General features: G+C 39.3%; 2 protein-coding genes across 2 annotated transcripts; one reads left to right on the forward strand and one right to left on the reverse strand.

The window, feature by feature from the left end:
• Nucleotides 1–51: 51 nt before the first annotated feature.
• On the forward strand, nt 52–27998 carry LOC103524834 (phospholipase A1-like). The gene is made up of 7 exons (XM_008489867.3): nt 52–488; nt 18539–18647; nt 19318–19463; nt 20455–20700; nt 23303–23500; nt 26576–26729; nt 27687–27998. Exons 1-7 carry the CDS (start codon nt 395–397, stop codon nt 27742–27744), a joined length of 1005 nt encoding a protein of 334 aa, XP_008488089.3. The 5' UTR covers nt 52–394; the 3' UTR covers nt 27745–27998.
• LOC103524832 (CCHC-type zinc finger protein CG3800-like) lies at nt 1581–2607 on the reverse strand. Its single transcript, XM_026820153.1, has 2 exons — nt 2026–2607; nt 1581–1847 (listed from the first exon to the last, which is right to left on the reverse strand). The coding sequence occupies exons 1-2, from the start codon at nt 2477–2479 to the stop codon at nt 1843–1845; spliced, it is 459 nt and encodes a 152-aa protein (XP_026675954.1). The 5' UTR covers nt 2480–2607; the 3' UTR covers nt 1581–1842.

Here is a 27998-nt window from a genome sequence, read left to right on the forward strand (position 1 = left end):
GATAAATAAAATTAGAAGTATTAGCTAGGTACCTTACCAATTTTCCAAAACTCTAAATAGGTTCCTAACTTCCTATTCCATAAACCATGTTGTGTTCTTCGAGATAAATAGAATCATAGAATGCGATTTAAAATCCACAACTCTCATCTCCGTGTTTCTAAATTTAATTCAAAATCGGACAAATGAGTTTTCCCTAGGCCAAGTAATGACGCCCTGTCAAAGTGAATCACCAAACACGTTACCATTCAACACTGTGCACCAAAAATTATTCACCAAAATCGCCCAAAGTGTACCGAATTTACCTCCGCGCTTGTGATATTTCCATGATATTTCTCATATTTCGTTGATTCTTTTGAATATTGTTCATAATTTATTTTAACTTAACTACAAAACTATGCTATGGATACCTATGTTCAAAAATCTACTCAATCTACCTCGCCTCATTATCACGTTACCATTATTATGGACTTTACTTCTCTACCTGACCGGTAAGTCACCTATTTCATTATCTTTGATCTTATCTTTTTATTTCTGTCAGTTCAAATTTCAAACACGAAAGTCCAAATTTTAAGGGATCCAAGATCCAATGTAATACAAACGAACCGAGTTCCATGTTTTTTTTTTCAATGTTTGATAGGGGGAACTGTAGGTAACTGCTAAGGTCCTATCGTCCCGAAACCCGAAATCGAAGAAAGAACGAAGACAAGATAGGAGAAAGTCAGCCGTTCCGAGAACGAACCTTATCCGTTCAGGATAAAATCCGCTCCAGGCAGGAATCGAACCCGTGACCTAGCGCTTACAAAGTAGACGCACTAACTTCCAAGCTAACTAAGCTGGCGTACAAACTTAATAAAGGGGGAAAATATTCCTGAGTACAAAAAATGTAAAGAAACTTAAATCTATCTAAGAAATAAAAAGAGCAGAAATGAAGCTTAAGAATCACAGCAAGGTTTTATTGAAAGTCATAAACATACAGAGCAGAAAGTGAATGGGAATAAAACAAAGATATAATTTATCTAGTAGTAGACGTACTATCTACTTACGCCAGTGGTGGAGATCACATCCGAACAATAGTCAAAAACACCATTCATAAACATACAGAGCAGAAAGTGAATGGGAATAAAACAAAGATATAATTTATCTAGTAGTAGACGTACTATCTACTTACGCCAGTGATGGAGATCACATCCGAACAATAGTCAAAAACACCAAAGCATCGCAGACGATCATAATGATAATCATGTAGGTACCAACCAACCGGTTTAAAATTTGTAAAACCCCAACTTTTCTCAATCATCAATACTCATCAATTAACAAAGTTCTCACTAAGTTTTACAGAAAAGACATCCCATTTTCATAGGTTACTTCTTGGGCTGGTCTGAAAATTGGTGAACTCAAGGAATGTTCTGCAAATCTTCTTTGGTCCGTTCAGACCCTCCCAAACGGCAAATTAACACACAACATACAAGGAGGCTTTCTTCATAATACATTATTACATTTGACACAGAGTTGACAATGCACATCTATCCAGTACCCTCTGCTTTCTAGCATCTAGATGTGTCCGTCATGTAGTTGGCTGGTCTGAAAATTGGTGAACTCAAGGAATGTTCTGCAAATCTTCTTTGGTCCGTTCAGACCCTCCCAAACGGCAAATTAACACACGACATACAAGGAAGTGGAGGCTTTCTTCATAATACATTTGACACAGAGTTGACAATGCACTATCCAGTACCCTCTGCTTTCTAGCATCTAGATGTGTCCGTCATGTAGTAATGCTTGTGGGGATTGACTCGCTACTTGAACTTGCATTCCCCCAACATATAATAGAACAGAGAGGACATCCTAAGATTTCTGTACCAGCTACATTATTACATTTGACACAGAGTTGACAATGCACATCTATCCAGTACCCTCTGCTTTCTAGCATCTAGATGTGTCCGTCATGTAGTGATGCTTGTGGGGATTGACTCGCTACTTGAACTTGCATTCCCCCAACATATAATAGAACAGAGAGGACATCTTAAGATTTCTGCACCAGTTTACAGTCATAGCTCAGATGTCCCTGATGTCCACACACATAGCATGTCAAACTCATATCTACCACAGGCTCTGGTGATTTCCCCGCCGTCTGTCCTGGACATTCCTTTGCCATATGTCCTGCCTGATGACATGCGTAACATCTCTTGGATGAATCATTGGGGCAGTTGCGCGCAAAGTGGCCGGAACTGTTACAGTTGTAGCAGATGATGGAGGACTTGACTGTACAATCCTTAGCCACGTGACCTTGCCCCGAGCAGTTGTAACAGGTAACACTCTCAGTGGCGCACTCTCGTGCAAAGTGTCCGTAGTTGTTGCACTTGTAACACACAATGCCCACCTTGTCCCCCCGGGCGTCTGCACTGGACTTCTGAGGACAACTGTACTGGTAGTGACCGAAATCGAAACAGTTGTAACATTGGATGGTGGATGTAGAACTCATCTCGACGCGGGGTACAAACAGCAAACCTAATCTCCACAACACTTGATAGAAATGAGAACAGAGAGACGGACTGGCAAGTAAAACGATTTGCTTGGGAAATTTTGAAGCTGGCTGAAATCCGGGACAAGAAAATTCAATGAAATATGCCTAGGCCGGCTTTACACAATTCAAATTAACGTGCGTACCTCGTAAAGGCACTACTGGTGTTTAACGCTCCCAAGCACTAGACCTATTCCACCAAAAATTCTCATTCCTCGTCCAGATAAAACGTCGTCCCTACTGTTACCTATCGTCTGTCAATTTGTACTGCTCACGGAGCTAGGTGTGAAACGGTTTAACGAAACTAACCACACAAATCACATGCGACCGAGCTTAATAATGTTTTAACCACAGGAACGTTTGTCATTTCCATTAAGATAAATATTGGCGGTTATAACTATTATTGTGGTAGATAAAATGGACAGGTAGTAAGTTAGCTTATGGTCCTATTGTTTTAATTTCCAGAGGAATAAACAACTGCCTACTTCAATAAATTATCTAAGATACACAATACCTCAGGTCTAATATCGGAAATTTCCTTGAGATACCTGAATTACCTTCGTGTCTAGAATGTTTTGCCATTCATCAAAATCGAACAAACCGTTCGATAAATAATAATCGACAGCTATCCCGGAACAAACAATTAGACAGATAATACAGACATATTTATGAACAAGAATGATCGTTCTTAGATCAGTCTCAAGTCAAAATTGACCAATCAAATACCTTGAGACTATGCTTAGCACGAACTTAAGAGCAAACATTTTGTTCATAAATACAAGAATGATCGTTCTTAGATCAGTCTCAAGTCAAAATTGACCAATCAAATACCTTGAGACTATGCTTAGCACGAACTTAAGAGCAAACATTTGTTCATAAATACCTATGTCTTTAATATGCATTTAATATGCAACCGTCGACGTCGTCATTAAAACTTGGACTTTGATTTGTTCGTTCAAATTGGTAATACACCAACAAAATAGTTGAAGATAGTCGTACCTACCTACAAACATCTCATCTCTTGTGTCCTATTTCTTATAGCAGTTATAGCCCGTTTGTCTGTTGCCCCTATGAACTACCAACCTCACTCACATTGTACGTATCACACACATGACTGTATGTACCTACCTACACATAAATATCTAGACACCTATTTGTGCTTACACCTACAATACGAGTACATAAGTTCATAGGTTACCTACCTGCAGTCTGTAGTACTCAGTACCTGCATGAGAAGGTGTTGCCCTGTTACCTACTCAATGAACTGATACAATTTATAGTAAAAGAGACAGTAGGTATTGCATACATTATTTACCCACATCTCTACTTACACTGTAACTTACATTAAATATTAGATTACAGGACATTATAGGTAGGTACATGCATAATTACATAGGTATGTAGAAGTATTTAGATAATTACATATGTAGGATAGTACCCGGCAATGGATCACCCGAGCAAATCGTGAAAGTTTACAAGTCCAACTTGACATCAGCAGACCACGTGCCAAAGCTCCAGATGAAAGCGAAAGTTCCAATATAGCATTTCATGGTTTATTTGGTGTAAACGTAGTCAACCGGTGTGTGAACGTATTCAACCGGTGTGTGACCTTATCAACCGATGCAAAGTGTAAGAGCCTGATCGCATCATCTGGTTTTTATCCGGACTCTTCTTTCGGTTTTCTTCTGCTTTTATAGGAGTAATTAGTACGGTTGAAAGCCGGAACTTAAATCAATCCGATTAAAAACCGGAATATGTTTGTTGCTCGTATTCGTACGCAAAAGGAACAGGATAATTCAACTTGTAAAGAGAAACAATCATTTGTTTTGTGAGGACAATCATACTGCCCAACCATTTGGGTTAGTCATTAATTATTACAAACATATACAAAGTGATCCACAGAATCATTTCCAAAGGAAATACGTAAGCGTCAGATTTTCCTGAAATATCTATGTAGGTATATTGAGTGCACGCCGAAATTCAAGTACCTAGGCATTGTAGGAAACCAAAAGGACTTCGCGACTCCGCCGGGAATCGGCAACTCTTGAATAAATCTTATTGTAGTTATTAGGCATCTCCTAAATGTAATGTCCATTTCACTAGTAATATCGGTAGTATGTATGGAATCAATCAACTAACATACTAACATGAGATTTCAGATTCTTCGGAAGCTATAGCAGGTAGGTACTATCTGAAATTCTGAAGTATATCATATGGTACGTTTCTTCTTGTTCAGACAGAACGAAAATAAAGAAATTATCTCATTACTCATTCAATATTTTAGACGGCCTGCCATCTTTGGCAGGTTCTTGACATCTGATGATGGTATAGCCGTCTTTGTAGACTATTTAATAATTCACATTCTTCATGTTAGCATACGTTATCGAACTATTCAGCTATTCTTATCACAATCGATCAGTTCAGAAGCCCTGCTTGTTGGACTTGTTGGTTGAAAACGTTTTATTTTCTACTGATGACTCCGGATACTGAAATTCCAGAGTAAAATAACCTCCTGCGCTGTTATTAAGCATTCCCGACGCGAGTTTCCCCCAAAGCGGGGTCGCTGAAGTCTTCACTTGTTTACCAGTCATACCAATTCTATTACATACGGTCATACGAGCAGACTTACAAATATTTTGAAAGTCAAATTTATGCAACTTCCTCGGAATTAATTGGCGGTGATCAACTATATTGAACATTTCACAAGCTCAAGAAACACATAAATCAAAATACATTAGCAATTGTAATGCTCTTTGATAAAATTGTGACATGCCAAAAGCATAACACATCAAAGAATAAATACATAAATCAATCAATACAAGACATAACATAAAGAATACATAAATCAAATCAATACCCTATCATCCCTCAGTGGCAGAAGACCTGAAGTTACACGAACATAAAATTCACATTAAGGATGCAAAATGCATAAATAGAGCTACAAGTGTTGGCAGAACGCATCTAACGTGTGTTGGAACGGATTTGTGAAGGTTGAAAAGTTGGATCGAAATTCGACTAGTCTGTAGCAGACAATAGACAGTAAGTAGACATATTACCTGTATACGAGTATAGACGAAAAGATGAATTCCAGACCATAAGGTTCTAACGTTACGTCGCGTTGTCTGGACTTTCAAATTTTAAGCCTGCCGCACATTAGAAGAGTGGTCTCGCAATGCCGCCTAAAAATCCAAACCTATGAAAATGGTACAGGCCTCTTAAAGTGATAATGTATAAAGTCTATGATACTGTGATGATAATATTATTATTATTGTAATACAATAGACATTGGACATACAATCATAAAGTGAAAAGTTGGATCGAAATTCGACTAGTCTGTAGCAGACAATAGACAGTAAGTAGACATATTACCTGTATACGAGTATAGACGAAAAGTTCAATTCCAGACCATAAGGTTCTATTAACGTTATGTCGCGTCGCGTTGTCTGGACTTTCAAATTTTAAAGCCTGCCGCACTTTGGAAGAGTAGTCTCGCGATGCCGCCTAAAAACCCAAACCTATGAAAATGATACAGACCAGTGTTGCCAGATGTACGGTAATTACCGTATTTGTACGGTATTCGAGCTTTGGTACGATAATGTGTACGGTAATAAATTTTATACGATAATGTACGGTAATTTGCTGTAAATGTACGGTACTATGCAAAAATGTACGACTTTACAAAAGTGGCATACGGTAAAGTACGGTATTTTCAGCAAAATTATTAATTATTTCAGCAAAATCTCAGTTGATCAGTCTGGCAAAACTGCCAGAAGAAGTAAAAATGTACGATATTTCTAGCAGTTTTCAAATTTTCTAGCAGTGTACGGTAATTCGGGAGGATCAATCTGGCAGCACTGATACAGACCTCTTAAAGTGATAGTGTATAAAGTCTATGATACTATGATGATAACATTATTATTATTATAATTATTGTAATACAATAGACATTGGACATACAATTGTCTATTCATCATCACATCATCTGGCGCCTAGCAGTCTGGTGGCAAAGAATAGGTGTAGGCACACTCAAGTAGCTTGTATGTAAGATGACACTTAACGAACTAACTCATTACTCATTAGCAGCACTCTAACCTGTGAACAATTCAATGAATGAGATACCATCATCAATATCATTAATAACAATTAATCTATTCATCTATCAGGAATGAATGAGGAGATGAGAGATGCTTGATAAATGATCAGCTGATTTTTGACTGAAAAAGTGATGAATCATGATGGTTTGAATTGGCACGCTTCACCAATTTAGACAGATCTGTGTCCGTGGTGGTTTTTATATTTCTAGCATGTTGATCACCCAGTATAAGAATGTCCGGTTGTTTGTTTATAACTTTTTCTTCTTTATTTTCAGGCTTTTGATTCAGATTTTCAACTTTCTTAAGGGCGGAACTAATTTTATCCTCCAGTTGTGTGATTCGGCTGATTAATTGTTGTGTAATGCCATCCTTTTGAGGTTGGGGTACTTCCACTGTTTTTCTTTGAGGTGGTGCAGTTCCTGGGTTTTCTATCGAGTTTTCAGGATATCTCTGTAATTCATTTCCATTGTTAGGAGAGTGGAATAGTGTGTATTCCGCTGTTGAGTGGTTTTCAGCGCTTCGCATGATGGAGTGATTTCTTTCGATGGATATCATAAAATACGAATAGGTAAGTACGAATAGGTCCTATCAAAAATAAATAGGTAGGTAATATGAACCTCTACAGGTGGTCTTTCCTGTTTTTCAGTATATTTTCATGGTACCTACCTGTGTATGTAGCTATGTAGGTAGGTATATATGAACACTGCCCACAGTGTCAACTACCTCAGAGATAGCTAAGTAGATACTATAGGTATGTAGTGTAGTATGTTCCTATAATGATAAATTACATGAATGTCTTGCATAGCAAACATTTCAGTATTAATATTTCCACGGCGAAGGTAAATATTAGGAGATTCTGGTGGCTCTGGTCATTGTTATTAAACTCCTTGACTTCCCAATATCCCAATGTTTTCATTTCCTGTCACCTCTAATGGCCGATCTTACCACTATCTTCTTTTATGCATATATGGGTATTGATCCTTCTTTGATAACGGGTTTTACCTTTATACGCATTTTTCCAAGGTCACTATTACGGCCCTCAAATATTAACTAAAGTAAAGCAACCTCCGTGGGTATCCCATTAGGCCGGAAGTCCCGGGTTCGATTCCCGGAGGAGTCGGAATTTTTCGGCTCTGCCCTTGCAGTTCGGGATGCACTCGGCCTCGTGCTGACGACAATTGTGTAGCTAGCAGCTAGGTAGCTACTTTCATCGAGTGTTATCCACAAAAGTTTGTGAAAAGTCTCTGCTTTTTTTCTAAGAGGTTTGACAGAGGGAACTGTAACTGCTATGGTCTTATCGTCCCGAAATCGAAGAGAGAAGGAAGACAGGATAGGAAAAAGCCAGCCGTTCCGAGAACGAACATTATCCCATCAGGATAAAATCCGCCCCGGGCGGAAATCGAACCCGCGCATACAAGGCAGACGCACTACCAACTAAGCTAACCAGGCTGGCTAATCCCGGGTTTGAATCCCGCCTGGGGCGAACTCTATCCTAAACAGATCAGGCTAATGAAGCAGTTGCAAATGGGTAAAAATTATTAATAAAAGGTCGATTCCTACATAAAAAGTTGTGAAAAATCCAAATCTGAAGTCAAAACCCCGAAAAAGTAACCTTAAAAAGTCGAAAATTCAATTTTTAATTGCCGTTCTAATGAAAAAGTTCAAAGAGTTGTGACGTCAGATTTCACGTCAAAATGCGCAGAAACGCTTGCGCACAAACAAACGAAGCGGGAGTCATGAATTATGACGTCATCGCCTACGGGAGCGTATGCCGTGACGTCAAACTTCACGATTTACCGGTATGTTTTAAATCGATTTATCTCGGTATCTAGAAGTCGTAGAAGAAAAAGACTTTGTATTTAATTGGTATTTTCCGGGGTGACAACACCTATTTATTTATTTTCCTGTTTATTTAATACAACGCCTTATTTCGACGAAGGCTGAAAAGTCCCACCAACATGACTGAGTTAAGTTCTTAGGAATGGTACCAGAAAACCCCCATTACAAACAATACTGGTAAATTAATAGTCGTTTCTAATTAATGTCTTTTATTTTCTGAGAATTTATTATCGTCAAGATAATAATTAATAGGTTTCCTGGTGTCATCTTACTAAATACCTACCTACGTACCGAAATACATAATGCCTAGGCAATAACATACAATATACATGGGTAGGTAAATAGGAAGTATAATATATGGGATTTTTAGGCTTACCTACGTACGTATGATGTCAACAAAACTTGATGAATTTCTGATGAACATTGGCTCAGAATCAATTAATGTAGGTAGGTACCTATCTATAGCTTTGTTCCGAAAATTTCTAGGAAATTATTCTCTTCTTATTTCTTCTTCTTCTTCTTCTTCTTCTTCTTCTTCTTCTCCTCCTCCTCCTCTTCCTTTTTCTTCTCCTCTTTCTTCCCCTTCTTTTCATTCTTCTTCTCCCTCTGTTCTTTGATTTCTTCTGATGGGGGTTCAGTTTTATTTTTTATTAGGTATTACTTATTATTATTTTGAAGTGGGGTTTTTGCCTTCTTTGTTACTTTCGCAAGTAGGTTCTACTTTTCCAGCATGAGTTCTCGATTTTCTCATTATTGTTTCCCGTTTCCAGCGTTCCCTCAATACGGGGTTCCCAGTTTGGACCCTCATGCTCTGGGTGACATTCGAATCAACCAGGGCAATCAGCAGATCGGTCTGAACTTCTCAGCGTCCGATGTGCAGTTCTATGGACTGAGGAAGGCCGTGGTACAGAAAGTCGAGTGAGTAAAAAATTGCTGATTTAAAATAGAAAGAGGTTTGATAGAGGTAAATGTAACTGCTAATGTTTTATTGTCCCAAAATCGAAGAGAGAAGGAAGACAGGATAGGAGAAAGCCAGCCGTTCCTGGGAACATTATCCGTTCAGGATAAAATCCGCCCCGGGCGGGAATCGAACCCGCGGCCTAGCGCTTACAAGTTAGACGCGCTACCCTCCAAGCTTACTAACAGAAAACGAAGACACCACCTACTGTTCTATGAATCAGGGTGGTATTTTGTATGAACGCCTGGAATCTATTTGAGTATGCAATATGCAAAGCACAGAATATATGAAAGGGCAAATTGAATACACATTGGTCCATGATACATGACCTTTTTACTTGACCAGATCATGACTTTTTACTTTTTTAGCTAAATTTCCTTTAGGGATGAGCTATTCTTCTTTTCTTTTTTCTTTTTTTTACCAAGTAGAAATAAAAAAGAATGTAAAAATTTATAAATGAGAATGGAAATTTATAAATGCCAGGTATTTTTATAGGTATGCCATGCGCAAATAAGTTTTGTGGATAGTAGACATTTTAAACAACTTTGCAGTAATTGCTGTAAATTTGATACGAGCATAATAAAGCCATTCGTGATTTGTTCCTATACTTCTGTGAAAACCCTGTGTAGTGAGTAACCATCATTCTCGAGTCAACATTTCACAGCTATGTGGTGAGTCGTCAAACCAAGCTTCCACTGCAGTTTTCACCACAGGGGGGGTCGCGTCCCGAATCGACATTTCGGATATTTGGCAAGCCTAGTCAAATAGCTCATGGCTGAAGATGTCAGGTGTAAGACCAGATTCTGTGATCACAAGAATGTCATAATCTTCGCTCACAAGGTTCATATAGAATTCCCTTGCTTTTGCCCCACCTTTCAAACTATTGCAATTTTGATAGAAAATTCTAAGTGTTGGCAATATTTTAGTTTTATTTTTACTCACAGAATCTGTCAGATTAATAGGTGTGGGGACAAATGTTTGTCCACCTGTCATATTAGAATTAGAGGGATAGGTATTAGAAGAAATGTTTGATTCATCTTGAGTACAAGAATCGTTAGTATTTAGTAAAAATAATACCCATTGTCATAGTTGTAGTCAACCGTGCGTGTATGTGTGTCCGAGTTCAAGGTATCAGGGAAATTTTGATCATAATCATTCTCTGAGTTGACGTCCTTGAGATGATGATTGTAATGTGCTGACTGAGTACTATGGTATTGCTGATGTTGGTTCATTCCTTGGCGTGACGTCACATGATGATTAGATACAGGGTGAACTCTGTAGTATTCTTGGTTCCTGTGTTTCCTGAATCCATGATGCTGCTTGAAGTTGTTCCGATGAAAATATCGAGTGCCCTGTGGTGCTGGGTGTTCTGTGCGGTTTCCTTTGTTCTTTCGGGGTTTGAATTTGTTCTCATTCCTGTGTCTGTTCCAATGAGAATTTTGACTGTCATGATAAACACCTCCATTGAATTTATTTGATGGAGTTTTGTAAGAATTCTTGGGGAATTTTATATTCTTACTTACTTCTCTACATATTTTGATTTTACCATGTCTGTTGAGTTCATTATTACCAGTGTAGTCCCAGTTTTCAATTATATTTTGTGTCTCATATATTTTGACATTTCTAAATCTGCGCACATATTCACTTAGAATGTAATTCACGTTGTTGATGTGGTAGTTTAGAGCAACGTTATCATACCGGAATGGGATTTGTATGAAGTGAATAGTGCTCTCCTGATATTTGTTGAAAATGGCCTCTATTGCTGACTTGATGTCTTTCATGGGTGTTTTTTGTACGTCGTTACTACCAGCCATCAATACAAGATGTTGACACTTTTCCATATTATCTGTTGAGTGAATTTGGGAGAATGTTCCATCCACTATGAAGGTTTCGTGGATTCGGTATGTGTTTGGTAGACTTTTAGTAATGGTGGTTTTTATATTTCTAGCATGTTGATCACCCAGTATAAGAATGTCCGGTTGTTTGTTTATAACTTTTTCTTCTTTATTTTCAGGCTTTTGATTCAGATTTTCAACTTTCTTAAGGGCGGAACTAATTTTATCCTCCAGTTGTGTGATTCGGCTGATTAATTGTTGTGTAATGCCATCCTTTTGAGGTTGGGGTACTTCCACTGTTTTTCTTTGAGGTGGTGCAGTTCCTGGGTTTTCTATCGAGTTTTCAGGATATCTCTGTAATTCATTTCCATTGTTAGGAGAGTGGAATAGTGTGTATTCCGCTGTTGAGTGGTTTTCAGCGCTTCGCATGATGGAGTGATTTCTTTCGATGGATATCATAAAATACGAATAGGTAAGTACGAATAGGTCCTATCAAAAATAAATAGGTAGGTAATATGAACCTCTACAGGTGGTCTTTCCTGTTTTTCAGTATATTTTCATGGTACCTACCTGTGTGTGTAGGTAGGTATATATCAACACTGCCCACAGTGTCAACTACCTCAGAGATAGCTAAGTATAGATACTAGGTATGTAGTGTAGTATGTTCCTATAATGATAAATTACATGAATGTCTTGCATAGCAAACATTTCAGTATTAATATTTCCACGGCGAAGGTAAATATTAGGAGATTCTGGTGGCTCTAGTCATTGTTATTAAACACCTTGACTTCCCAATATCCCAATGTTTCCATTTCCTGATATCACCTCTAATGGCCGGTCTTACCACTGAGAGTTAACAGAGTGTCAAGGGTTTTCTTACATTTGATTTATACCTACCTACAGGTTAGTATTTCTTTAACTTTGGATTGACTGAAAACTCACTGTGGTAAGAATGGTAAGATCGGGCATAATTATAAAGTACCTTGAGGTGCCCACACATCTGCTTGCCGCAGGAGATTTTTTGGACTTTGTGTTGCGCGTTGTTCAGGTTGCGTGTGATCGAACAATCTCCGAGCATGCACTCAAAAATCTTACGGCCGAAGGTCCGTCTCACATTGAACGCGTAGACGCGCGACTTTGAGTCGGCTGCAAAACCAAACCTATGAAAACGATATAGTTTATAATTATATAGACCTATAGAGAGTCTCTATCATTTTCATAAGTTTTGCAGCCGATTTCGCGCTACTCAAAGTCACACGTCCACGCGTGTAGTGTGAGACCGGCCTAAAATCATTTTAACGGGTCTAAAACTTGTCGTGATCCCTTTGGGAGCTTACAGGAGCTTACATGAAGAAAACACATCCGCTCATGTTTTACTTGCTAGCACACTCTTGCGGACTATTTAGTCGTAAGCTCCTTTTTGCATTTTTTTATGACACAAATAAAGTGAATAGAAAAACGAAATAAAACAAATGAAATATTTTTTTTATTTGTATAAAAAATACAGCTCTTGTCGTGATCCCTTTGGGAGCTTACATGAAGAAAACACATCCGCTCATGTAACACACCTAAACAACAGGCGCCCCCCATGCTGAGAGTTATTAGCGGCACATTACAATGTCACTTTTGGTATTACCATGGCATACTCTGCCACACAACTTGTTAAGGTGATTGTTTTTCCTTACCAGACACATGGGCACTCACTATTCAGTAGACAATATAATACAGATACTTAATAATATTGATACTTAACATAGCTAGGTACGTGTGTAAACAAAGTGGTACTATGTATGTATTATTTAACACCTGAGTTTATAGTTTCCTGTTAACTTTATGTTTCTGAAGAAAAACATTGAGTTACGGTGTTTACTCGGTCTTACACAAAAAGACCACTCTGAGGGAAAGACCCCTAAAGGTCGGGTCAAGCTTATACGAATCTTCTGTGTTTAATTAACTTTCCGCAACAAACCTTACCTACAGGTCGAAAATTTCGTTCGTTAATGAGGTAAATTTGTATTCGCCAGCTCCCCGTCCATACTCCCACAACTCCAGGAAGTCGGAAACACATGGGAATCTAAACCTATATCCTATCCTGTGAGAAAACCAAACAATACAAATATAATAAAGATTATTTATGATCTTCATAATAACAGTGAATGCGATGAGAGATGAGACAATACAAGAAAGTGAAGCACCTAATCCGTACTAGATAAGAAATACTCAATGTAAACATATTATATGTATACGTAATGACTAACTTCGATAAACTAAATAGTAGTCAATGGACACAAAACATTACATTCAGACTACACCACTGAATTATCCCGATGTATCCCCCTGAACCCCATCCACTTACCTCAACTTACCATAATAACATTTGAGTAAAATCTAGTAGGTATTAACAAAAAATGAAAATATTATTTTTACTCTTTTTTTCCCAAATGCTACTAAAGTTAAACCAACAATCCTTTATCTATCATACTACAGTCGAACCTGGATAAACGAGACCTGGATAAACGAGAAACCTGGATAAACAAGAAATTTTCAAATCCCCTTCATTTTCGGGCCAAAAACCTGGTTTAACGAGAAAATAAAACCTCTATAAACGAGAAAATGGCCCCTTTTTTGCTAAGTCCCACGCTCATATAAACAAGGCAAAATGGACCTCTATAAACGAGAATTCAAATCTCCGAACCTCTGTAAACGAGAAAATGTCAACTTTTTCTATTTTTTCAAACTGTAGCGCTTCGCGAGCCTCTATAAAGGAGAATTTTGAATTTCCGGCCCTCTCTAAACGAGAAATTGTTCTAACTTGTTTAAATCTGTCGGTACATTTTATGAACGTGTCTACTTCACAATTCGTCTCTACTAATAACCTCTATAAACGAGAAAAAGTTATATGAAACCTCTTTAAACGAGAAACTCCTTAAACGAGAAACCTCTTTAAACGAGAAAAATGACCTAGTCCCTTGGGTTCTCGTTTATCCAGGTTCGACTGTATGTACCTTTCCTACAGTTCCTATGTACTTGAATAGGGAGAGAGAGAGATGGAGAGCGAAAGAGCGAGTGGAGAGATACGCAGAGAGGGATGGAGAGACAGGCAGAGAGAGAGAGAGGGAGAGAATATCAAGATTTTTCTTCTCTCTTCGCTTTCGGGATGATAAAACCTTAGCCCTTACAGTTCCCTCTATCAAACGTTTTGAAAAAGATAAGAAAACTTCTTTCGTCTAACCCTAACTGGTTCATTTTGATTCTGGACCATAGCGTATGCATAATAAAGACCTACGAATGAGTACACTTGTTCTAGGTGTATGCATCTGCATGAACAAATTTGACTTAGAGATAATATTATAATCAACACAGCTATCATCATAAAATTAAATAGATTATACCAGACACACTACTTAGTGTACCTGACTATGTATAGAATGTAGATGTACCTATCTATCTCTCCTGACCGTAGGTACCTACTAAGCCTATACAATCATACCTGAGCAATGAGTAATGTTTATATTAGACACGGGACATAGGTAATCCTTAATCATAGGTACCTATTACCTAGGAGTAGGTACCTGCATTAATAACACTACGTACCTAGGTACAAATAAGTTCTTGGTTCTCATGCATCAGGAATATCAGGATATAACAACAAATAGCCATTTGATTTGCCTGGCCGGTGTTCCATAAATAGGGTGCCGCGTTTGCTGTAAAAGGGTGCTTTGACTCACCTACGTTTTCCCCTCTGCCTACTGGGGTTTGAAAGATTACTATAAACATTTCACGTGTACACTAGGTCCTGGAGAAATTATTACATATGTAATTAGAGGAGAAAAGCTGTCTCAGAACAAGTTGCCGAAATTTTTTTTGTCATTCCACTCACGTTCTTATTTTCTTATGTTACCTACTTCCTAATTTACTACCCACTACCCACAATCTTAAAATCTTGAAAACAAGGAACTTGATCTGTGTTAGATCATTTTGGCTCTTCATTTAACTTACCTATGTAAAATTGTATATCTTGTAGGAATCTCTACTAATATTATTATGCATAATGAAGTAAAAATATGTGCTATCACTACCTACTAACGTTCTTATAAGGTCATGATTAGCACTAAAAACAAAAACAAAGAAGAGCTTTCACTGGATTCAAATTTGATCCTGAGAATATCCTCGTGAATTTTTACGGCTGGTCCTATGATCTGCTCTCTGGTCCTCTATTTCTCTCTGTTATTACCAGTGGCGTAAAACGAAATGAGTCAACGGAGAACGAAACTGAAAGGAAATGCCACAGCTGTCACGAGAATAAATTGTTTTGAAAGCATCTCCACTAATAGGAGACCCGTAGACACTAGACATACATACGAGTATTTATCATCTATCTGTTCAGGAGGCACATCCACTAACCAAATATCCTTAATCATCTCAGGCTCAGCGGCAATAAAATTTATTTAATACTCCAGTTTTCAATGGATTACTAATGTTAAGCAACATCGTGCATGGTTGATATCTGGAAATTGCACAGGTCAACCTTCTCGTGCAAGGACAACACGTGTTGCTTATTATTTTGTGGTGATGTGGATTTAAGGAGCTACCTATTTGAAATTCCAGAGAAAAGACGAACCTTACCTAAAAAAACCTGATATGAGTTGAAAGTTCAAAGGGTGTCTCTCAAAAGATAAAAGACAACAGTTCACGAGGCACATCCACTAACAAAAGAATCACTAGCAGACTCCCCAATACAAGCTAATGACGCTATGTGATTCATTCCTTATCTAAAGTCAGGAAGACACTTCCACTCATCACTGGGCATTAGATTTATAGAGTCAGGATTACTAGGTAGCTAGTAGCTAGATACCCATTACCTACCAGAGAGTCTATACTCGTATACCTATAGTCAGAGAGTCACTAGGAGTCAAGATTAGCAAGTGACCTTTAACAACATGACAAACTGAGGAGCTTTTTTTAAACCTCTTCAATGTTGGAACGTTAGATAGAACGAATCACTGAAGTTAAACAACGTTGTGCGTCTTTGGTAACTGGACGGCCGACCATCTGGGTCAATATTTTTTCGTGGTCCTCCCCGGAATGTTTTGCCTGGGGCTCCCCTGAATCAATGACTTGTCGAGAAGGGGAGGGGATTATCCAAATGATAGGCATTTGGGGGCCCTTGAATGTGTCCATGCGGGGTCCCTGAAGTCCGCGGGGGCTGCGGGGTGGGATTTCCTCCGTTGCAACACGTGCTCCTAGCTATTTTGGGGTGTAGCTTCAAGAGGACAGTTCTGTTGAGGAGCTCAGTAATGGCAATATAACATGAAAAAAGTGAAAATGAAACAGTACCCTAAAAAAATAATAATAATAAAAAAAAAACAGTTCAGCATACTCTATACAGACGCTACACTAAAGAGGTTGCTCTCTTGTTTTTAATGGAATGTTGCACGCTGATCTCATCTTCACTTTCTCAAAGTTTGGATCACATAACCCCACAACATTTCACTTGATATCACAACATGGACCTTCTAATTTCTATTACTTTACCCGAAAACTATTCTTGCGTGATCATCACCGAACGTGAGTCCGGTTCAAAAGTAGAGGAATGTCAGAAATGCGGGCGAAAGTTCCATCCGGGGGACTTTAAATGACTGTGAAGATGTAAAGAAACAAAATGAGCAATGAGAAATCAATGATGTGAAGCCGGATTTCCATTATCCGTTCAGGTCACGCTCCAGTCACAGTAAAAGAGCAAATGTTTTATATGATGTTTAGGTAGGATTTCACTATTTTTTCAGTCCCTAGAAGACCTGTTAAGCTAAACGCCTGTAAAGGCTGTTAAGCTAATATGGTAGGTGATAAACATTCTGACCCTTGTCTTTTGAATACCGGTATACCAACTGGTTCGATCTTAGGGCCTCTAATATTCTTGCTCTACATCAATGACTTACCGGTAAACTTACCTGACTACGCGAGAACGACTATCTTCGCAGATGACACCACCCTGTTTGTGGAAGGTAGTAATCAGGACGATCTGATTGGTAGAGGTGAAATAGTTTTGGCGCAAGCACAGGTGTGGTTTAACGCAAACAGATTGCATCTGAATCAGTCTAAGACTCAGCATATTGTGATTAGCCTGAGCACAGCCAACACTTTTGAGAATCCTGACTCTGTAGATCTTCTTGGCTTTCGCATAGATCCACAGCTTAAGTGGCATGCTCATATTGACAAAGTAGCCAAGAAGGTCAGCAGTCGTATCTTCCTCTTGCGCAGACTCCAGAGTCAGGTTTCTCGAGAAGCTCTAAAAAATGCCTATTATGGCCTTGTGCATTCAATCCTAACGTACGGCATTCTATTGTGGGGGCATTCTACCAGCGTCCCTCAACTTTTCATTCTCCAAAAGAAGGCCGTACGGATTGTGAGTGGAGCACAATATCTAGAACACGCCAAGCCACTTTTTATCCAGCTTGGTATCCTTACGCTTCCCTCCCTCTTTATCCTGCAATGTCTTCTGCACACCAAGAAGAACATTGCAGAGTTCCCTAACTTCGAAGCCGCGCATTCTTATGACACGAGGAACAAAAACAATCTGGTTCCATTCCATCATCGTGTATACGCGGCTAGGAACGGTACTAATTACCACGGGATATCATTTTACAATAAACTCCCTCTGTCGATTAGGGACTTACCATTGCCCTCATTCAAAAGATTCATTGAAAATTACTTAAAATCAAAGGCTTTCTACCTCGACAGAGGAGTTTCTGCTGACTGATTCGGATTCAATCTGTTTGCCTACAGATATCTGAGTATAGGTATCGATGTGTGGGTAGGTACATAATTATTACATTAGTTTTTGTTTTCTTTTTTACTTCTTTTTTACTTCTTTTGCTCTAGAGTCTAGATTATATTCACATTTTGTCTCATTCTTTGCTTTTTTTTCTACTGTATATACCTATTGATGTATGTTAACAACCCAATGTGTTGAAACATGAAATAAATAAACTTTGATACTTTGATACTACTGGAAAGAAGGTTGGTGAAACCCACCCTCAGGCTGATGGCTGGTGGTCAGGTGATTCGGGCTTTGAAATTCTATTCCTTAGCTTTGGTTTGGAATTTATTGTGACAAAAATTACGAGTTTAGTAATGGCGCACCTTTATAGCTTACGAGTATGTCATGTAATAGCTTTAACACAAGAGTATTACGGAAGATTCGTAGGTTGGGAATTCGACAGATCAAATTCCAATTCACTGATAGATTTTATAAATTTGAAATACTATTTGACTTTCTCTCTCTTGTTCTCAGATGTCGAAGGCTTCATGACGGACAGCGTGGATCTAAAATATTGGAAATGTATTTTGAAGAAAGGCAGCGTCTGTCCTGACAAAGATATCCGGGTGTATCTGTACTCGAGGTAAGTTATGGTAAGTGATACCACTGTCGAAAATACAACATTCCGTCGGTCAACCTTAAATAGGTTGACCGGGCTTGAAGGGTAGCTCGTAGTTCGCCTCTTATAAGTGCTAGGTCGTGGGTACTTTATCCTAAACAGATAAAGTTTCCTTCTCGGAACGGCTGGCTTTCTCCTATCCTGTACTCCTCTCTTCGATGTCGGGACGATAAGACCTTCGTAGTAGAGCGCTCTATGAGTAATTCTCGGTTGGGGGCGGACTTTATCCGTAAAGATAAGGTTAATTCTCGGAACAGCTGGCTTTCTCCTATCCTATCTTTCTCTCTTCGATTTCGGGGCGATAAGACCTTCGTAGAAGAGCGCTCTATGAGTAATTCTCGGTTTGGGGCGGACTTTATCCGTAAAGATAAGGTTAATTCTCGGAACGGCTGGCTTTCTCCTATCCTGTCCTCCTCTCTTCGATTTCGGGACGATAAGACCTTCGCTGTAGAACGCTCTATGATCTCTATGAGAGCGTATGTACCCTACTCTACGAACTTGGTAGACTCCGTAGCCGTAGAGAGTGGTCTCGCCATACCAAAAGTCTAGCGAAAAAAGTCTTCAGTGTCCTGGATCCTGGCACCTTTAGAACGAAAAGACGCCGTTTTAACGAAGTTCACGTTTCTTCTTTCAGCGAGCATGGAACCAAAACTCGGATCAACATTCTCAAATCAAATTCTCTCAAATACGCGGGATGGGATCCTCATAAGAGGAATGTGATTATTATTCACGGGTTCAACCAGTCTGAGAGTCAATCTCCAATGACTATAATCCGCGATGGTAAGTTGATGAGGAACTTAAATTGTATTAAGGATGATTTAATTAATTAATTAATTAATTAATGCTAGACACCAATGTTGTTCCCAATCGATAAAGTTTTTTAATGAACTTGGACCCGAACCACCAACCAACTCTGAACTGGATGATGGGTTAGCTCTGTATTATGGTGCCCACTCACGCTCAGACCTGGGTCTGTCAGACCTTCTGAGCGTGAATGGCCGGGATTAAGTTTGAGTTATTGGGTTAAGTTGTTTCAGATTACGCTCAAAAACAATTTATGTTCGCGCTTGTGCTCTTGAATGGTAGGCAATTAGACATTGAAAATTGTAATCATGAAATTCATGAAGTACCTACTGTTTATCAGGGTGTAACATTTAACATTGCGAATGAAATAATGAATCTAAAGTAATGACGGAATCAAGATGGGTGATTCAAAGTGCGTAAATTTCGTATCTCGCTGAACCTTCTAAATAGCGTAATTAATGTACTCTGCCAATGAACACCTATAAACATCAACAATTTAATGTAGGTACCTACTACTCCCTGCTCGTCCTAATAGGTTGCCATCTAATTACCTTTGCTTATCTCTGGATTCTGGAACCAATCTTCAATGCTTTATGAGGTGAAGACTGAAGAGATAAATCATAGAGACCGCCGCTCCGCGCGATCGTAGAGTGTAGGGAATGTTTAGGTCAAACCACATACGTCTTTTAGATTTATGATTAAATCGTGAAAAATCTTAACCAAGTTGGGTCACCACTGGTCACGAACCTGGAAGGTGAATTTTTGAATGTCTCTCAATCGGTCCAAATTCTCTAGCTTGGTGCATACGCTAGGTAGATATATTTAATATCCCAGTTTCGAGGAAACCTATACGTACGGGAATATATCGATGTAACTCTATTTTTGGGTGATTTTTATCGGACCGGATCCGGAGTAACCGGATGAAAAAAACCGGACAAAACCTCACTAACACCCTCTCCCTCCCCAGCCTACATCCGGCGGCGTGACTACAACGTGTTCATGTTGGACTTCGCGGATCTAGCGCCCTTCCCGTGTTACCTCTCCTCCCTGAGTAACACCCGCCTCGTGGCCCAGTGTGCGGCCCAGTTCTATTCTCACCTCACACATCATGGGGCCTCGGCCTATGACATACACTGTGTGGGGCATTCACTAGGGGCCCATATCTGTGGGATGATGAGCAACCATCTGACACATCGCATGCACAAGATCATAGGTGAGTTTTTAGTTCCGTTCTGGCGGATTCTATTCTCGAGGTAGTCTTGGTAAGTGATACTACTGTCGAAAATTGAACATTCCGTCGGCTAGCCTCGTTCCAACGAGCTCTAGCTTGAAGGGAACCACAATGGCCTGGTAAGTGCTGGGTCGCGAGTTCGATTCCCGCCCTAAACTTTATCCTAAACAGACAAGGTTCATTTTCGGAATGGCTGATTTTCTCCTATCCTGTCTACCTCTCTTTGCTTTCGGAACGATAAGTCTTTAGCAGTTACAGTTCCCTCTATCAAACATTTTCAAAAAAAGTTCCGTTCTCATGTGTCCAGAAACAGCACGTACGTATGCAAATTGTAAATTATTCCAATTAGAGCGTTTTCACTTTTTAGCCACTACACTAGCATTATGACAAAAAACAAATTACTTAATCGTAGGTAAGTGCGTGAAAAGGTGTGTACCTTCATGTAGGTACACACCTTTTCACGCACCTAATCCATCATTTACGTAAATTATAAATCAGAACTGAATCTAAGACATAATAATCACACAAGTCAGATTAGGTGGAGTACCCAATCTCCTGAACATTAATAAAATGTTTCAATTTCCTAAACATTCATATGAAATGTTTCACGCATTAAGCCAGGTGTCAAAAAATAAATACTGGGTCGGTCAGAAACTCAGAACGAATTAGGAAAGGATAAATCTCAGTGTAACCTGCAGTTAGGTGCCTCAAAGATAGGTGCCTCGTCTCGTAACCTTGTCTTGAAAGTTCGGGTTGTGAATTTGGATCCCCAATAGGAGAGAAATCCCTTTTAGGATATCTTTCCCTAAATCCTCCATAGGAGAAAGGTGGTGAGGAACTCACAAAAAGGGTTAAGAGTTTGTAAGCAATGATTCTTTGACCAAACCGTTACCCAAGTTAACTTTTGGTCTAGAGTCTAGAGGTTGTAAGTTTAAATCCGGGCCAGAACGGACTGCTCACAGACTGTAGACCCCGCCATTAGTTTTCTAATAGATATATTCAATATTTTGACACTAAAGAGACATTAGGATTACAAATTAATCTCTAAAAATATACTCGTTCCCCATATGAATGTAATCCTGGTAGGTAGTTATGTAGGTAGTTCTATACTAAATCACTTATCGATTTGCTTCATGTCCGGTTTCATATTCTAGAATGTAGACTCTAGAGCTAGAGTGTAGACTGAGACTACCTACCTAATAAGTAGGTATCTATCTAATAATAATAATAATAATTCGGAAGAGTTTAGAATCGATCTATCAAGATCAAGTTTAACCATTTAACTTTCTGTTTGAGATTGACATTTAGCAGTGGCGAGACTTGGTCCAGGATACGGTATCAGCCCATCACCGCGAGGTAAGAAGAGAAATCTTTCACCTCCTTGACTTATGCCATTATACACAATAAAGGGGGCTACAATCAACCCTACATCTCGCATGGCGTCGAAACTTCGAAAGTATGTACCTGGAAATACCAATAGAATAAAATTGTTCTCTTTGCTCCACTTTGTATATCCGCCACTGTTCTGAAAGAAAGATTAAGTTGTTCAAATGGAATCACTTGAGCTTCTGGAGTATCTATTCTGATTTCAATATTACTACTTATAGATTTTAAATCATCGATCACGATCAGACGATCTTAGACAAGGCATAGCTGTTCTCAAAACCGGTAGCTATTAGGGGGCCAAATTTTTGGTGGTAGAATGTCAAAACAAATCCTTAGGTTGAGGCAAACATGCCATTCGGCTGATGATTTGGAATCTTCATGAATCCATTACTTCACGTAGGTAGACAGAGCCCAGAATAGCCAGGACTCTTAAGACTACGTCTGGTGTTGGGCTGTGGTTCTTCTTCCGTATCCAAATTTCTTGTTTGTGTTGATGAATTTGGAATCGGGGTTAAAGCTATGCTAATAATGGTGGTAGATACCTACTCACTACTCATACGGCGAGGCACAGAAAGTGCCATAAAGGACTCAAGAGATCGGTATACTGAAGAGATCGATCTCCTAAATGGAACTTTGAAAGTTGTGGAGTTGTATTTATTATGAACATAATATAGAAATATATGAAATAAAAAAAATATATAAAACTATAAATCTACATGATACACACCGGTAGATCCTCGGGCCAAAACTGATGGTTGAGTATTTCTGAAATTTCTTTTCTGAATATTGAAATCAATTTGTGAAAGTCCAGACAGACTTTAATATCCTCACGCTCAAACATATTAGGCGGTCTAGTAAGAGATGACCATCTTGTACCTTGGTCCACCTGATGTGAGTTTGGACCGCGTGATCTGAAAACCGGATATATTAAGTGCCAAAAATTTCTAGTTCTGCTGATAATTCTACCACTAGGTAACCAATATGTAGGTCAGGTGAGAAGGTATCTGATATGTTATTAAAATCATGTGACTTTGCTACTAAGGTAATATCAAGTGTGCCGAGAAGAACCGAACGTCAGGAACAAAGGAACTCTCACTGATTTCGTTTTACTTATTATTAGAAGCCTTTTACCGATTTTTACATCACATTCTTCTTCATCGGGTTGAACATCGCTTTACCTGTCTCCGGTGTATTACAGGCATAGATCCAGCACGCCCCCTGGTGGATAGATACGGAGACAAGGCGTTTCGACTGACCCGAGATGATGCTAACTTCGTGCAGGTGATTCATACGAATGCTTGGTTCCTAGGAGAGGCGCCGCAAGTAGGACATGTCGACTTCTGCGTTAACGGAGGACGTATGCAACCTAGCTGTACCAAAGAGGGACGCATGATACGTAAGTAGTCCTTCTCATTGAGGCTGATTCTGATTCACAATCAGTCTAGTTACCTTGGAGGTCCTACCTTCTAAACGTAAGGTCGCCGGTCCGATTCCCACCAGGACTAATTTTATCGTAAAGAGGAATGGTTCGTTCTTGGAACGCCTGCCTTTCTTCTGTCCGGTTCTCTTTCTTTCTTCGATTTTGAGACGATAAAACCTTAGCACATAAGACGATAAGACCTTACAGTTCCCTCTATCAAACCTCTTAAAAAATTAAAAATAATCAGAATTAACAATATTTTTCTGAAACTGTCCAATATGGTCATCCATACATCCATGTAAATTTATTGAAGGTAGAGAGAGAATTTATCAGGTTTTATTTTATTTTAGGACAGGTGTACTAGTTATGGGCCGTTTCCATGTAGGAAACGGGCTGATTATTGGCTCCTCAATCAGTCCAGAGAGTCCACACCCGTAAAGGGGACTACACATTAGACTGACCGGACCAAAATTTGGTCTCGCGCGCCGGATTTGTGTGTAAACTAAAGTTTGCCCCTCCACGGGACTACCTTTTGACTAAAAACGGATTTGATTAAAAACGGATTTGACTTTTGGTTCTGCGCGGCGGACCATTTTACGGGACCTATGTTTGTAGTGTTGGTCGGACCATCGGACTGAAAACGTTAGCATTTTTCGAGTTGATTTTTTTCATTTAAAAACGCAAGAAAGAAAAAAACTGCTTCCCCCTTTGACCAATCGCAACAAACTGAAAATGGTCCGCATAATATGTAGTCACTTCAGATTTCTTTTTGGTTTGCCGGACCATGGCGGAAGGTCCGTCTAATGTGTAGTCCGCATTATGGGGGTGGACTCGGGCTCACTGAGTGGCCAACAACTAGCGAGTTTTTTACATGGGCCACTAACTGGTACCCTTACACTATTTTTTGAACCGGTTTCATACATTAAACATGTTTTGGGTTGCCACGGCAACTGAGATTGGCGTCTTTGAAAAAAGTAATAATTGAGACATGCTATATCCCAGGCCACAGGAGTGAAAGTTACCCCTTTCGTGACGAGTGGACACGATTGGGACGTGCAAGTTAGATATCTACGTGAAAGTCCATTTGCCCTCACAGATGATTTTTTTTTTTTCTTTTTTTTTAGAGAAAGGGAACTGTAACTGCTAAGATCTTATCGTCCCGAAATCGAAGAGAGAAGGAAGGCAGTATAGAGAAAGCCAGCCCCTAACGAGAACGAACATTATCCGTTCAGCATAAAATCCACCCCGGGCGAGAATCGAACCCGCGGCCTAGCCCTTACAAGACAGACGCGCTACCAACTAACCTAACTAGGCTGGCACCCTCACAGTTTAACTAAAATCACATCATGAATTCTTTGTGTTAAAGCAGAGAGCTTTTTCACAACTTTTGTGGGTATCACAGCATAGCCCTTACAAGACAGACGCGCTACCAACTAACCTAACTAGGCTGGCACCCTCACAGTTTAACTAAAATCACATCATGAATTCTTTGTATTGAAGCAGAGATAGCTTTTTCAGAATTTTTGTGGGTATCACAGCATTACCAAGTGTCTCCTTTACTATTAATTCTCATCTACACGTACTATTTCTCAGTACAGAGCCGAAAAATTTCGACCCCGTCGGGAATCGAACGCAGGACCTCCGACGTGCAAGCCTAGTGTGATACAAACTCGGCCTCTGAATCAAACCCGCTTTACCAATTTCAATTGAAGCCGCGTATTTGATTATGGAACTTTTTTTTATTGTCAAACATGGCTGAACCTATGAGATTGTGAGATTCCGCTTTGTGGAGCAAGTGTGGACGTCCAAAGCGGAATCTCATTGGTTCAGAAAAATTAAAAATAATCAGAATTAACAATATTTTTCTGAAACTGTCCAATATGGTCATCCATACATCCATGTAAATTTAGCTTGAAATTTATTTAGCGTATAGCATTCGTATATTTTGCAACTATCAAAAGACAAAGTACAAGGGTAGAGTAACATAGTTTGGTTAGATAACATTGTTTTAACATCGTTGAAGATACAAAAAAAAAGAGAGATTGTGAGATTCCGCTTTGTGGAGCAAGTGTGGACGTCCAAAGCGGAATCTCATTGGTTCAACCATGTTGACTGTAGAAAAAGTCACCTATTAAAATACAGCTTTTCTGTCTCCGCTTTCATACCCCTTTCGCTTGCTGGGAATGGAGTGAAAGGTGATCCAAAGCTTGATTCCGAACTGCTTGCAAGTTCCAATTCAGCAAAGAAGTCACCTATTAAAATACAGCTTTTCTGTCTCCGCTTTCATACCCCTTTCGCTTGCTGGGAATGGAGTGAAAGGTGATCCAAAGCTTTATTCCGAACTGCTTGCAAGTTCCAATTCAGCAAAGAAGGAGTATATCAACTACCCTCGGTCCCAATTAGTTGAAATAATCGAGGTTCTACTGTATATAGGGACATCATGGAAACGGTCTTTACCTATTAGGGTCCTACCTAGAATCGTAAAGGATTCTACGCAGGATTCTTGTATTGATAAGAATCCCCTCGTACACGCAATCCGCATTACAATCCTCCCCTTCCCCCCTTAATTCCCTTTTATTCGCATTTTTCCCCTCTCACCCATTATTTTCCCCTTCCACTTCTCTTGTTGTTTCTCATAACCACCTCCCACCCTCATCACCACCCTTCCCCTCCACAGACTTACACACCCATGCGTACGAGCAGCTATGCCTCGGCAAAGGTTCATCTCCTTCACACCCACCCTCCAACTTTTCCATTTCCCCTCACTTCTTGAAAGAGTATAGTCTGATTTTTGAAAGAAGTGGATTTGAGTTCATACGTAACTACTGGTCATAGGTAAATCTTTATAGAGTGCAGGACAGTTTCTTTCCCAGGTATCTTTCCAGGCTTCTGTCAGGTTGAAGGTTCCAGACTGCATAGAAATAGCCGCTTGAAATGGGCCAGCCCTTCAGGATCTTCCGTGCTACGGATTAAATCTAACCATTTTTTCTTCATTCTATTTTATTTCTTCAGTTAATTTACTATTCCTTCTGTTTCTTCTATTCCCACCAGGTCGGGCCCGTTGTTCTCACTTCATGGGCGCCTGTTTCTTCGCCGCCACAGTTTCAGAGAGGGGGCGCCGTCATCAGGGGCACCCGTGCTCGTTATCCTGCACTGGGAGACTGGGCCCTGGTACTGTTAGTATGGGAGAACATACGCCCATAGGGTAAGTTTACAATTTACTCTCTTATTAGTTTATTAGTGTGAATTTATGAATGAATATCCTATCCTACCAGTCACCCGTCATTGCCTTTATCAAGAAGTTTAAGAGGAGGTACATATGTACCTACCCATGTCCTATCTGTAAAAATAAAATAAAAGCAGTACATTCGCATAATTAGGTATGTACCTACCTACCTACCTACCTATGTAGATGGGTGGTAGATATGTTTGTTTCTTATTATTTTTCGTTAACCACAATTCCAACAACTTTTATGTGCGGTTTCTCTGATGTTATGTTATACAAGTCAATAGCTTTAGACGCATAATAATTATCTTTCATGTTATAATACAGCTATATCTAGGTACTAGGTAGCTGTTATGTTTTAATATTATAACACCTATAAGTACGAGTATCTATAGGTACTACTTATCTACTAATCAACTAATGACAGTCGGCTCAATGATCATTCATATTGCTCTAATCATAATCTTGGCCAGGTATAAGGTAGGTACGTCTGATATTATAACTTTGACTTCTCTTATCTACTAAGGAGTTGGTTATGATTTGTGATAATTGCCCATGAGAAAGTACATGTAGGTACCTAGTTATTATCCTGTGGTAACAGTTTAACCAATTGAGTAGTCTATGAGTCAGTATATTCTTTCACTAGAAAATATAGATATGTATAACGTACATCGTACATCATTGTTTTCCTTGGTAGCAGTTTAACAAACTACATACCTAGGTACTCGTATATCTTTAGGGCTTCAATCATCGAAGTACATATCTTGGCATTCAGAACAACATTTCATCGGGTTAGCAAAAGCAGCAATCCATCTGAAGTCACTTATGAATAGTTATGATATGAATGAAGGTAGCATTGTGACCCAGAAGGTCGCAGGTTCGAATCCTATACAATACATTCTAATAGAATGCTATATTATCGCTCTTTTGTTTCAGAACCCAAGGGACGTTCTGTTTACGAATGAGAGACAATTTGGGCTGCCCCTTTGACTGAACATTAGCCACCCTGATACTGCTGCATGGTTACCTGATGATACTTTGCCACAGTTAAGGTAGAAACACACTACTATCACGTCACTTGAGTTCACGTGACGTGACAGTAGTGTGATTGTACCTTTAAGTTCCGATTCCATTAGATTGGCATCCAATAGTCTCTATTCATGCTAAATTGCTTCCGAATCGCATCACGTTGTAAAACTAGAACTAGAAGGCTTATCCACAGTGAAACCGCGGCCTCAGAATAGATCA

This window comes from Diaphorina citri, unplaced genomic scaffold (genome assembly GCF_000475195.1).
Source record: "Diaphorina citri unplaced genomic scaffold, Diaci psyllid genome assembly version 1.1 scaffold123, whole genome shotgun sequence".
Lineage (NCBI taxonomy): Eukaryota > Metazoa > Arthropoda > Insecta > Hemiptera > Psyllidae > Diaphorina > Diaphorina citri.

What these genes read in the sequence shown, in the direction of transcription:
- LOC103524834 (XM_008489867.3), top strand. Translation starts at nt 395, where the DNA reads ATGCTATGGATACCTATGTTCAAAAATCTACTCAATCTACCTCGCCTC. An exon ending in CGGGTGTATCTGTACTCGAG is followed by an intron (nt 18,648 to 19,317) that starts GTAAGTTATGGT and finishes TTCTTCTTTCAG; the next exon opens with CGAGCATGGAACCAAAACTC. An exon ending in GGAGAACATACGCCCATAGG is followed by an intron (nt 26,730 to 27,686) that starts GTAAGTTTACAA and finishes CTTTTGTTTCAG; the next exon opens with AACCCAAGGGACGTTCTGTT.
- LOC103524832 (XM_026820153.1), bottom strand. Translation starts at nt 2,479, where the DNA reads ATGAGTTCTACATCCACCATCCAATGTTACAACTGTTTCGATTTCGGT.